The sequence below is a fragment of the Sparus aurata genome, chromosome 17 (assembly GCF_900880675.1).
Source record: "Sparus aurata chromosome 17, fSpaAur1.1, whole genome shotgun sequence".
NCBI classification, from domain to species: Eukaryota; Metazoa; Chordata; class Actinopteri; order Spariformes; family Sparidae; genus Sparus; species Sparus aurata.
In genome coordinates this window covers 20,793,538-20,806,305 of record NC_044203.1, presented here as the reverse complement: position 1 = coordinate 20,806,305, position 12,768 = coordinate 20,793,538, and the positions used below count along the sequence as shown (strand labels likewise).

The following is a 12,768-nucleotide window of genomic DNA, read 5'->3' as shown; positions in this document are numbered from 1 at the left end:
TACACAGTGTCCCTTTAAATTGCTCACTTTTCTTAAATGTAGTGCGAAATTGAAAGAAAAAAAAACACTTGCTAGTGAGAGAGGGGCAGCTGACCATCAGTATCATGTTATTCATAACTCAATTAAAGGGGGCACAGTGTAAAAATGTGTTAATCACTTTTTTATTGGCCATATGTGAGCAGACTGTGATGTGACACAGTAAATGAACTATACTTAGCGACCACTCAAAGCACTTTAGAACACAGGTCAGCATTCACACAATGGTGCATGGTGCCACCTGGAATCTGATTGGTGGGCGACTGCTCTACCACCGTTGAACCACCCTGTTCTATACGTGAAAAACGAGACCTACTTGCCTTTTCAAGGCTTTTTAAAGATTTGTCCAAGTTGTCCAATGCTGCTCTGTGGATTTCTTTCTGAGGGACTACGGGTCGGATTTCACGAGTTGGAATTTCTTCTCCTAAACTGCGCAGTGGCCCTTTAAAGTGGCGCTAACATGAGGGATATCATCGCTCTCTGCGGCTGCATGTATCAGAGAGAAAAGTTGGACTCCCTCCCTTCTCCCTGTCCCCCTGTGTCCTTCCACCTCGTGTTTACCTCTGAAAACCCAGAGCTGTCTGCGGCGCTCACTGTTGACGTTGAGCACAAAAGGCACCCTAATCCCGGGCTGAATATGCATGACGCGCCACGCGGTGCTGTGGGTGCTCTCAGCTGAATAGTTTCAGCACCGCGGCGGTGAACAGCGCCATACGCCGCGGAGACACACTGAGAGGCTCAGCTGCAGCGAGTTCCGAGCTGCTCTTTGACGGCACCCGGCGCGATTTGACAGGCCAAGCCCGGAGAAAGCGCCTTTTATCTGTAATCAAATCATTACACCCCCGAGGTTGCGACTGAGTGAGGTTTCCCCCCCACCCCCAGACGATGATGCCCGAGACCTTGCAGGAAAAAAAGCGTGGCGCTTTTACTTTGATGCCCTCAAAAGAAAAAAAAAAAGAAGGGGGAGACAGGAGACTGGCTGACACAAATATACTGTCGGTGCCTCGTTTGCAGGTTAAATCACGCACGGTGACACGTTGGAAATAAAGTTTGTCCCCCCAGCGCGCGAGAAAAAAGATGGAGAGGAAACTGAAAGGAAATTTTAAAAAAAAGAAGGGGGAGGAGAAGGAGGAGGGGGGCACTTCAATTTTGAGTTACTCAAGCACAGCGTGGACAGAAATGATCCCCCTATCCCAGACCCACGCACGGCCACGGGCTGCACATTACAGGCTACAGCAGACAGGAGTCCGGTCCGGTGCAGCCCCGGAGAGGGGAGAGAGAGGCAGAGAGACACAGGGAAGGAGGGAGAGAGAGAGAGAGAGAGAGAGAGAGAGAGAGAGTGGTGTGTGTGTTTCTTCCTTGAGAAAGACTCTGAACCACTTCAGTCTGTCTCCGCTGGAGCCTGATAATAACTGCAGGACCGCTCGGGAGGAATCTGGCGTCTCCTCCAGCTCCTCGTACCGCGGGATTCCATTAACAAGACGGGTGATTTAAAAAAAAAAAAAAAAAATCAAACAACAAAAGAACAATCAATACAGAGAGAGCAGAGAAGGGGAGAGAGGGAGAGACGAGAAGACAGAGGGGTCAGATGTTTTCTCGTTCTTTCCTCCCGGACGTGTGCGTGAAGCGGAGGCGCACCTGCCGGAGTGCCCGCTCCCATTTTCCTCACTAAAGAACTGGGGTGCCGCTGAGGCTGCTGCTGCTGCTGCTGCTGGACTGTAAAATAACAGACAGAGAAGAGAGGAGGGGTGAGCCAAAAAGAGCGTGTGTGTGTGTGCGTGTGAGTGTGAAACAGAGACTGGATGGATCCCTCTCTTCCTCTGGCACTCCACAGGCGCTCATTCATTTATTTAAGCCCGACCGACGACAGCATGCCAAGCGCGGACTCCAGCGGCAGAGCGCGGTCAGTATAACATCCTCGTCTCCCCTCTCTGAGTCTGTTCTCCTGCTTGTACTTTTCTCTCTCTCACACACACACATAACATTCTCATCTGGTCTTTTTTTAATGAAGGCGCAGACTTCTCAACAGAGGACAGGAGTGAGTGAGACGTCCTCCGCCGCACCGGGCCGGTCGCGCTCTCACCTGCGCAACAGCATCCGCGCGGGACTGTGGCGTCCTCCGACACACCAGGACCCGTCGCAGAGGAAACCCCGCCGCAGAGTGTATGGGCCCGGAGCCTCGTGAGGCCCCTGGGATGGCGTGCAGCGCGTGTTACTACCTGGTTATCAGCTCCACGCACCTGAGCAATGGGCACTTTCGGCGAGTCAAGGGAGTCTTCAGAGGCCCGCTGTGTCCAACGGCAACCAGTGATTCACCGGTAGGAGCACACGCCGGTCTTGAGGTTTTGTGTGTGGGAGAGTGTGTTTTTGTGAATTTGAGTTATTGAGCTTATAAGAATAAAGGGGGGTGAGGAGAGAAGAAGAAGAAAAACCTACTGTAGCCACTTTCCTCCACTTTCTCTTGGGGCTTGTTCATTATGAGAGTCAGGAAATTAGTGTTGTTCCCTTACAAGTACAGGGAGATTAAAAAAACAGTGTGTAAACAGTGTGGGTGCAGGATATAAGACAACAGTCTAGCAAGACCCAGTGGCACTGTCATCTTCTGAGGAGGTGGATGACAGAGGCGGATTTTTTTTATTTATTTATTTGTTTTTTGTTTTGTTTTGTTTTTTTTACAAGGGATGATCTTTTTTTTCTTTTTATCGTGAGCCATGAAAGAATGATATATTTTTTTGGTTGTGGGTAGAAGATAGTAGATGGGAATATTTTAAACAGAGGAGAAATTGGGCACCCAAGCATGAAGCCATTGTCCCTCCATGCCTCCTTGTCTCTCTCTCTCTCTCTCTCTCTCTCTCATGGCTGTGGGAATTAAATGAATCAAATTACATTAGTGCTCTCTGGAAGAGATGAGTTGCCCAGCCGAAAATAGCACTAATTACCTGGGGAGTGTAAGTCAGGTGAGTGTTGGTCTGTGTGTGTGTGTCTGTGTGTCTGTGACCTGTTCAGCCTGTTGGGGTAAGTCCATGACCTTTCCCCGGTGCCCGTGGTTCCTTTGAGCCACCAAAGTGGCATTTAGTTGAAAGCTGACTCTCAGTCTGTGTGTACTTGCTGGCTATGTGTGTTTGCATATGTGTGTGTGTGTGTGTGTGTGCGTGTGTGTGCGGTTTGCACTTGCGGAGACGAAGAGAGAGCGTGTCAAAGCGAGACAAACAAGGAAGAAAAGCAAAGAAAATGACAGTAAATATAAAAACGAACATGATATTTTGGACTGTGTGAATCAGGGTGTGTGTGTGTGTGTGTGTGTGTGCGTGTGTCCCTGTGTGTGATGTGTAGATTCAGGAGCTGCTCTGAGGGTCTCTGGTAATCACACATTATTCATGAGCTCTTAATGTGAGACGAGACAAACTGGCGGAGCTGATGACAAGTTTGATGAGAAAGGAGGAAAGGAGCAGCTGGTATGTGTGCACGAGTGTGTCTGTGCGAGCGCGCTTGTGTGTGTTCGCACTCAAGTCATTACCAGTCTGTCATGTTCGGCCTGCGCTCGCTATGTGATGGGAATGAGCGAGCAGTGTTGAGCAGACACAGTCAGACTAGCAGGGACACTGCAAAGAGTCCTCTTAACACATTTACTTGATAAAACTTCTGTGCACACACACACACACACACACACACACACACACACACACACGCACACACCCACACACACACACACACACACACACACAACACAAACACACAGTATTTCCAGATGGACTGAAATACCACCACTGAATGAGATAATTAACCTACACTCTGGATACTGTGCATATATCTCAATTTCCACAAATGAGGGCTCCCCTTGTAAATTTGCTGATTTGAATCATCAGTCTCTGAGCCCATTGATCTCCTTGTTGAGTCATTACTTTATTGCCCTTGTAATAAGTTCAGTCTCGACTCAGAAAGTCCAATTTCTCAGAGAGTCTAATTTGGATGTACTTCACTAACTGTATTAAGCATATCTACAATGTCAGACTGATGGATGCGTTCGCCTATTTCTCAGACGGGCATGTTTCTGTTCATTTAAGCATGTTATGAAAATTAGTTTTGAAGAGGCTTGACACTTGTTTCGAGACGAGTAATACATCACAGCACCATGTCTTTTTTTTGTGAGAAATCAACCGGGCAAATTGGTGAACAATTGAATACCTTTTGATTGAGCTGATTTATATTCACCCAGCAATTTTGAAGGCCTCACCTCGTATTCTGGGAAAATGTGATGGTACTGTCATTTTACAGACAAAGGCTCTGGGCTAACGTTTGCTACTCTTGCTCTCTGAGAGGAACCGAGGCAGGGCACTCGTGGAAAAATCCCACCCAGGGCCTTTAGAAAGAAATCCACAGCCCAGCAGCGTTAGACAGCTTCACCATAGGTAACCGAGAGAGTCTAATTTTTCATGTTACGTTACAGTCCACTCACATAATGGCCAATAAAAAAGGGATATGTTCCACACAAACTGCTACAAAGAGCTCCTTCTCTTAAGTAGTCAACAACTGATGATGATGGTTAGTTGCAGCCGTATCAAATTCTTGGCGAGTCTTAGGCTTTTTTGTTGTTGTTTTGATTTGATCTAATATTTGTGGATTTTAATAAGGAAACGTTCAGCTCTGCACTGTATACTATGTAAGGAAAAGTCTTCCATTAGCACCATGAGCTATTTAAAAGAGGCCTTATGTCGTTTTGAAGAAGAAATTCACACTCAGAATTCCTAAATGAACAGTATTGACAAGGTAATAATAGAAAATTCAGACATATTTATTGTTTTCTGGAACAGAATAATCCAGCTGTTCTTGGAGGAAAATATGGTTCCCAGAGCAACGTTTGAAGCTAGAAAGGTGGCAGGGTCCGCCAAATATAAACAAAGTTAAACAGCATGAATTGTGTTGTCCTTTAAGGTTAGTTTGTTTATTCAGTCATGAAAACAAATAGAGCTTGTTTATTTAGTTTGTTTGAAGTTTAGTTTATTTGAAAACGGGGACAGTGCACATTAATAACATTACTGTAAATGCGCCAGAATTAGCCAAGAGGCAATTTTTCATTTGTAGTCCCTAGACAGATGTTAAAGTCACCCTAAAAATTTTTGCATTACAAATCAGTCAATGCAGATCTTTCTCTTAAAATAGATTACAGTTTCTCCCCCAAAAACTAATGCACCTTTGAGATGTTTCATTTGTATTCCCCAAACTACGTCATGAAAGAAAATGTTGTGTAGGATCAGTAGCGAAACTCACAATTTTATGATGGTTCCTGGTTTTCTAGCAAGGCTGTCAGGAGCTGGGGCCGTTTGATAATCCTTTTCTCGGAGATGCACTCAAGTGCTTGTGAAGGCTTGTAATACTGTGTTTCCTGATCTAAATCAATGTTGTCTCAGCTCGAGTTTTGCAGTCCACCATCCCAAAAGACTTTTTTCAAAGCAGAGATTTTAAACACACTACAAGGAGTTTTTAACTTGTTATGAAACAGACTCCCTTTAATCCCAATGCCTCTATGAACCATGCAAGAAAATGAGACCTTGAGCAGGAAGAAAGGCTATATCTATAAAGTTATTATAGTCACTCTTAATGCATGTCACCGGGTCAGATTCTGTCTCATCCAGGCCGGATAACTCACAACATTAAATCTATTTTTTTTCTTTTACGGCTGAGTGCTGAGGGTGTTCCACAGTCTGAAGAAAGGTCGAAATGCTTGGTACTCTGGTGTTATGTTATTAATCAGTTACAGTTGATTACAGTTATTAATCTTACACAGCCACAAATAGATACATTACCTCATCGCTATGAATCCGATATTAAAAAGCTTTGTTAAAGACTAAAGAGATCAGGTCAGGAGGTGGTGCGGCTCACACCAATTTTTCACCATAGTGGTCGCCAGAATCCACATAGATGAAAGCTCCTTGAAGCCAATTTAATTTGTCATATCAACACAGCTACTGCGAACTGCTGCATACTGTGGCTGCTGTAAGCTAGTAAGCTCGGTTAGCCCTGCAGCTAGCAATTGTACTAGCTGATTCTTCCCATACAAAAGGAGTCAGAGCTAGCTGGTTAGCATGATAACTTCAATATCTCTGCAGCACAATGCGTAAACGTCTTTAGAAACTGCCATTTCTGTTGGCAGGCCTAGTTATTTTTTTAAACCAAAATTCTCACATATTGCACCTTTAACGATGGTTTCTGTTCAATTGTCCCAATGAGCCATGACAGTATGACAGTGGGCCAGCGAGAACACCGGGACCCTGAAACTGAAGCAGCTGAATTAAAGTCAGCCTTTGTTTAATACACATCTGTTTTTCCATCTGTTTTATCTGTTTTCATTGAAAAAGCACCATGGTTACCAGTAGATTAACAACTGAACATACTGAAATTCATATTGAGTCCGATCGATAGCCCTTCACATATCACCCACCAGCGTAAATGCAATGAAAGGAAACCATTCAAGCAAAAAACAGGAATATCTACATTCAAACCTTTACCCTGCTGTAGTGTCAAACAAAAACATTGTATCCGCACCAGCTTCAGGGTCTTAAAAGTGCCAACCATAAACGACCTTCATGGGACAAGTAGAAATAGAAGTCAACGTTTTGTCGAAATCCATATTATTCTCTCCGAGCAGGCTGCAGGCTTACAGTAATAGGTGTCATTCACAGCAGGAAGGACATCACTTACCTCCACGGCCATGCCATCCTAACTAATGTAGATACATCTACACACGGGAACGTTTCGGTGTCGGAAAATGCTGGCGAAGTAGATATGGAAGGTCAAAAAAAAAAGTGCTTTCAGATTCATCCATATTAGTTCAGACGTGGCCCGATTTATGAGCCTGTCATCATGATAAACAGGCAGTGTTTGTGGTCAAGTAGTTCAAAAGTGACCTCTCATATTAGGTGAAGTTGGAGTCCTTGAGCCGAGAGCGTGTGAGTTAAACAAACCTCCTCGAGGCTTGCTGAGCGGCCTCTTTCGCTCCTGTCTGTCCCGATGCGAGCGATGCTGCGCCGGCTAACAAAAACAGCAAGCTCTTCTTTGATTTGGCTTAGATCAGCGGAGTACAAAGGATATTGCAACTGGGATTTGTCAGGGGTAACTTCTTGTGTCTTCGCTTTGATAAGGCGTTGCAGCATTAAGAAAACACTGGGCGCCTATGAGGGGCGAGAGCACAGCTGTCTCGACACAGAGAGCCCTCCCTCCTCTTCCTCCACAACAAATCCTCTGGTGTTTGTTAAGAGTTCTCTGCTTTGTAGTTTGGTTAGCTTCCCCGTGGAGTGCAGTGCTACGACTAGATTAGGATTTTGCTCATTACTACTTTATCGTTACTAATTAGTCATTGTGATGGGTCTCTCGGACGTGTCTAAATTCTGGCTCCCCGTATGTATATTAGTGCTTAATCACCAGTGGTGAGCCATTCTTCTACTACAAAAGGTTTTTTTTTGTTCTTGGTGACAGAAAAGAGGGAGGACAGGAGGAGCGACAGAAAAGTGTGTGCAGGGAGGACAGCCGTAATGCATCCCTCAATTCAGGAAACTGACACAATGCACACCTTCCATTTCCTTTGCTGCCTCTTTCTCCGAAAAACCCCCGGTTCTGTTTCCCTCCGTCTGTATTCCCCCTTTTTAAAACCCTTCCTCTGTGGAATATATGTGTGTGCATACTTAGCTGCTCATCTGCCGAGGACCACTTTGATGTATATTTCACTGCCGTTGCAGAAAACAGATGAGTCGTCGACTATTCAGCACGGTGTCAAAGTGAGTGCAAGCGCGCGTGTGTGTGTGTGCGACTCAGCGCTTGCACCCTTGTGTTTTCATTGATTCCGCAGGGAGCTGAACAGTGTTTATGTAAATGAGGTGGCATTTAAACATATGCCCTGAACAATTATCTTGAAACAAGTATTTAGCTGCACAAAAACACAGCCCATGTTGGGAGCGCGTTGAGTACTTAGCTGCAAATATTAAGCCATCATGAGGGCGCAGAGGTGAGGTGAGCCAACTGGTTCGCCATTTGGCGTGCCAGTTTGCTCATGGCTGTAAACAGGATACCGCTTTTTATGATGACCATGATAATAAACAACGCGGGCGGCACGGTCTCAAAAGAACTCCCAGGGGGGACGATCAAGCTGGTAATAGCATCTTGACATTTATGAAGTTGGATAAATGTCAGAAACAAAGATTAGTTAAATGTGAGAGTAAGATAAGAAAAAGTGTTTGAGATGCAAGCTGGAGGGTTGTTTAGCCCTGTGTTGTCAGAAAAGCCTTTTCAGAGTCAAGGCCCCTAATGCTGCAGTCACTCACATTCATAAAGTGTGATGTTGATGCGCGCACACACACACACACACACACACCAGCCCAGTCATCAGGCCCTAGTGGAGCAGTTTGAGAGTGAGCAGGTGAGCGCTGCTGAATACTAAAGTCCTGTATGACTGGACCATTCCTGCTGACCGCTGCAAAGTGCTCCCACTGATCACCGCTAATGTCCTCCATCACAGTTCACACTCAGCACTCCGAGGAGAGAGTGCGCACGCAAGTGTGTGTTGGGGAGAAAGGTGGATAATTGGGACAGATGGGTGAGATAGGAAGAGGAGAAAGGAGAAGGGGGAGGGGAGCCAGACAGTTGGCATCGATTTTAACACTCTCTCAAGCCTTTATTGACATTTCATTTAGCTAATGAATTCATTAGTGCTTCATAGCATAATAACCTCTACTTGATAACCAGGATGGTTCCCCGGAGGAAATGCAATGTCTTTACTGCGTTGCCTCGGCATTTCTTCTGACTTTTCCAAACTCATTCTCAGCGCTCTTTGATATTTCTCTTTCTCTCTCTCTCTCTCTCTCTCTCTCTCTCTCTCTCTCTCTCTCTCTCCACCTCTGTTTCTTTTCCCTTTCACCCAGCCAGTTTCCCGCCTGTTTGTTTGTGCCGCGTTGGGTAACTTGTAAATGAACCTTGTTGTTTGAGGCGACATAACCTGCCAGTCTCTTAACAACGGCGCAGCACGCCCTCAGGAGCGCCGGAGAGAAAGAGGAAGGCGCGAGATGTACAAGCGCATTCATCTCCGCCTATGTATAGGTGTCTTTGTGCCTCCGCTCGAGTGTGCTTGGCTGCCTTTGTGATGCTCGTTCACCTCTGAGATGGAGATGATCTTTACTCAATTTACCGACGACTGACTCATTCTCCGCGCGGGTCTCTGCGACCTGCTCGCTCGCTGGAAACACAAACACGAACACAATCGCGCACACGCAACCCCTGACTCGACTGCACGAATTGAAGGGGCTATTTAAACTCTCACACGCAAAAAAACAAAACAATTTTTCAATCGCATAAAGGGCGTTTCACCCAGAGGACTGTGAGTTTGTGCACATTTACAACCTTCCATCTGGACTAAAAAATCTCTTTCAGGCTTAAGGCTGGTTTCATGAATTGGAAGCATTTTATTTATTTGGGTCTGATGCCTGAGAGGTAAAAATCTGCTCCTGTGGCATAACTTTATGCGGCGTCTGCGGGGCCGAGCTGACCTGCGTGAGCTCGGCGTGGGTGTGAGTGAGCACGTTCAGAGGGAATCGCGTGGGCTGAGAGTGTTTGGTAATGGTTTGTGTGTTATTACAACAACAGCCAGGGTTGCCTCTTTCTCGATGTAGCGTTTCGATCAAGAAGCGCGCAGAGCGTCTTGAAAGCGCAGGTTCTGGCACTTGGGTGTACGTTTTGAGTGACGCGCGAGTCATCATACAGGCACGCACACTCGCGAGCACAACAGATGGCCAACCTTTCATTTTGTATATTACCTGGGGACAGATGTTTGTCTGTGTGGTCATTAGCGATTGCGGCATCAGATAATTACCTGGAGACACACCAGCACATAAACACACACACTCACATACAATTAGAGAGTGTTTGATAATTACAGGATGTTTGATGAACCATCTGGAACGCCAGCTCAGGTAGGAACTGAGAGACATGCTTCCAAACAAAATCCCGCGCAACACAAAAACTCCAAATTGCAGCTATCAAAAGAGTATCGGCGCCCAAGTCCTGAAGAAAAGAACAGACGTGGGTAGAAAAGACGACAAGTGAGAGATGAAGAGATGAAAGCGCTTTTGTTTCACAGTCATTAGGATGTCATGTCTCATTCAAGGTTGGATCTTATCCTCTTTTATTCTCCTGGACTCTGCAACCCCCGTCTCTGCCTTTCTCCCTTTTTTTTTCCCTTAAGAACGCCGATCATTTGCCACTGCGTTCTGTCTCTCCATCCGTTTTTCTCCAGCCGATAGCTTTTCTCTCATCCCCCTCTCCTATTGCTTCTTGTCTCATCTCTCCAGCCCATTCATTTTTTAGCAGGTCAAGGGTTCAACTGTTTAGGCCCTCGACTCTTGGTGTGTGCGGGGTTTGTGTTTCTGGGCATATGTGTTTACAGTATGCCTATATGGGAGTTTGTATGCGTAGGCGACACAAGTAATATTGCAGCAGCGATATTGCCAAAAAATCCTTGAAGGAATGAAAGAGAAGAGAGGGCGCGCTTTATTTGTTGGTCAGTATTTTTGTTCTTCAATAACCTCAATTTGAAGCTCTCTGGCTCTGCTTCACACTCTGCTGCTCTGCCCGGACTCTCACTTTCTACGTAGGGGCAGATGTGGGGATACAGTTATAGCTCCATTAATCGCCGGCGTGCATGCAGTATTTGCCTGCATGCACATGTGGGCGTGCATGTTACACATATTTCGCACCTGTGTGCTCTAATGCCTGTGTATGCGTGTCTCCACCGCTGATACACACGCTCGGGTTAAGAGCAGCTCAGACAAATTAATTATCTCTTCTCTGGAGGAGAGATGACTCACTGAAAGAGAGGCTGTGAACCAGCACCTCCTGGTTGAGCCGATGCCCAGGAATCAGTCACAGCCTCGCAGAGACCAAGGGGCTTCCTCCTGCATAAAGCAACTTGGATTTCATCCTCAGCTTGATCTTCAGATCATTTTTTTTTTTCCACTTTTCATGTGCATAAGGCCAATTTATAAAAATAACTGCGACTGAAAGAAGTCGAGCAGGCGCGTTGCATTTATAGATCAAAGTGGCAGAGGAATTTTAATGCATATGAACAAGTTTCACTCCCCTGAAATCATTGACACAAGATCAAGGCTTTCATGTTTTGCATTGCTGTGCCTTGCACAGAATAGGCTGTTCTCGTGCATACCACACAGCTGGGTACACCAATACACTCATCGAATTAGGGCTGAAATAATTATTTAAACCTATCTTATAAGGAATGCATAGACTGGAAGTTTGTATACTGAAATTTTAATTTGGATCTCTGCTATCTAGAAAAACTGGGATGTATTTTTTATTGTCGTGAGGTAATGTTAACATGTTCTGTTACGATAAATCTTTCACTTGGGTAGATTAAGCAACTCTCAGAATCTCATTCAGTCAACACAGATAAGAAATAATTAGATTTTTCTTTTATCAATGAAGCTTTGTTGAATCTCAAGGTGAGCCTCTCGTGTTTCTGCTGTCTCAGCCACAGCCTCCTACCCCTGACCTTTCCCTTCTTACCTCTGACCCCTGACAGACGCAGCCCCTGGGGAAAAATGAGTGACGAAAAGGTCAACGTTAGGGTCAAGGATTCAGAGGGATGAGAAGGGTATTAGTGAACTCTTACCTTATTATATCTTTGTGTGTTTTGGAGTGTATTGCCTGTGTGTGTGCACGTATCAAACAGTAATGCATTTGTGCATGAAGGGAAAACAAACAAAAAAAACGCAAAGAGCACAAGTGGGGTAAAAACGCATGTCGTATTATAATAACATTGTGTGATCTCTCATGTATGTTCATTCTGCTGTACTCTCATGTTTATGTATCAGAGCAGATAGGACCTGCTAGGACATTCTGATAGTGCGGGGTCGGTCATGCATCAGTAAAAATGCATCAAATTATATCAGACTTACCTCCACCAGCGGCGCGAGTCATGACGCAGACACTAATAATTCATGCCGTTTGCTTCAACCTGCCTTCACATCAGCCGTGATGGAGGGAGAACAACCTACTGCAATTATCATGAGCAGCAGCATTCCTATGTTTAGCAGATTGGAGACGCCAGGCGCTCAGCTTAGCGCTTTGCAGAAATGTCCTGGCTCCGCTCTGCCAGGATGGCAGGATCACAGCGGTCCGCAAGCAGCCCCCAGCCACCAGCCACAAGGCCTTGGCTCCCTCCTTCATACGGGCAGGGTGCCGGTTTCATCTGTCTGTCTGTTTGTGTATGTATGTTTGGCGTGATTGTGTTTGCACGTTTGTGCAGGACTCTGCTATGGGGCCTTCCTACCCTTGCTGTGAGATATATTCTTACCCTGTGGTACGGGATTAGTCACCACACTGAATGGGAAGACATGGAAACAGCAGGAGGGGAGGAGAATAGAGGGGGAGCAGAGCAGAGCAGAGAGGAGAGGAAGGGAAACCCCCACAAAGATGAGAAGAAGTGTGTGGGTGGATTGCGCGAGTGCATGTGCGCCTGCATACCCTGGGTATTCATCAATTTCCCTAAGATTCTCCACTTTTTCCTCTGCCATAAAACCTAGAGGCGAGAAGTAAACACAAACTCTAAGATCTGCTTCTCTCTGCGTCTTTTGGTCTCACTCTCTGTCATCCCTCCTGTTTCACCCTCCCCTCCCCTCACGTGAAGCCAGCTATGCATTTGTGCACATGCGATCGCATGAATAATATATGCAA

The 12,768-nt window shown here is 45.8% G+C and overlaps 1 protein-coding gene across 2 annotated transcripts in view; it reads left to right on the top strand.

Annotated features, from left to right (window-relative positions):
- The first annotated feature begins 1,201 nt into the window (after positions 1-1,201).
- Positions 1,202-12,768, top strand: part of znf804b (zinc finger protein 804B) — a 37,920-nt gene continuing 26,353 nt past the window's right edge. Inside the window, exons 1-2 of one of the 2 annotated variants that reach the window (XM_030395021.1) lie at positions 1,202-1,939; positions 2,048-2,354. In XM_030395021.1, the coding sequence (XP_030250881.1) occupies positions 2,202-2,354 (153 nt within the window). In that variant the 5' untranslated portion in view covers positions 1,202-1,939; positions 2,048-2,201. Of the gene's footprint in view, positions 1,940-2,047; positions 2,355-11,614; positions 11,687-12,768 lie in introns of those variants that run through there. The other variant, XM_030395022.1, reaches the window with a different exon arrangement.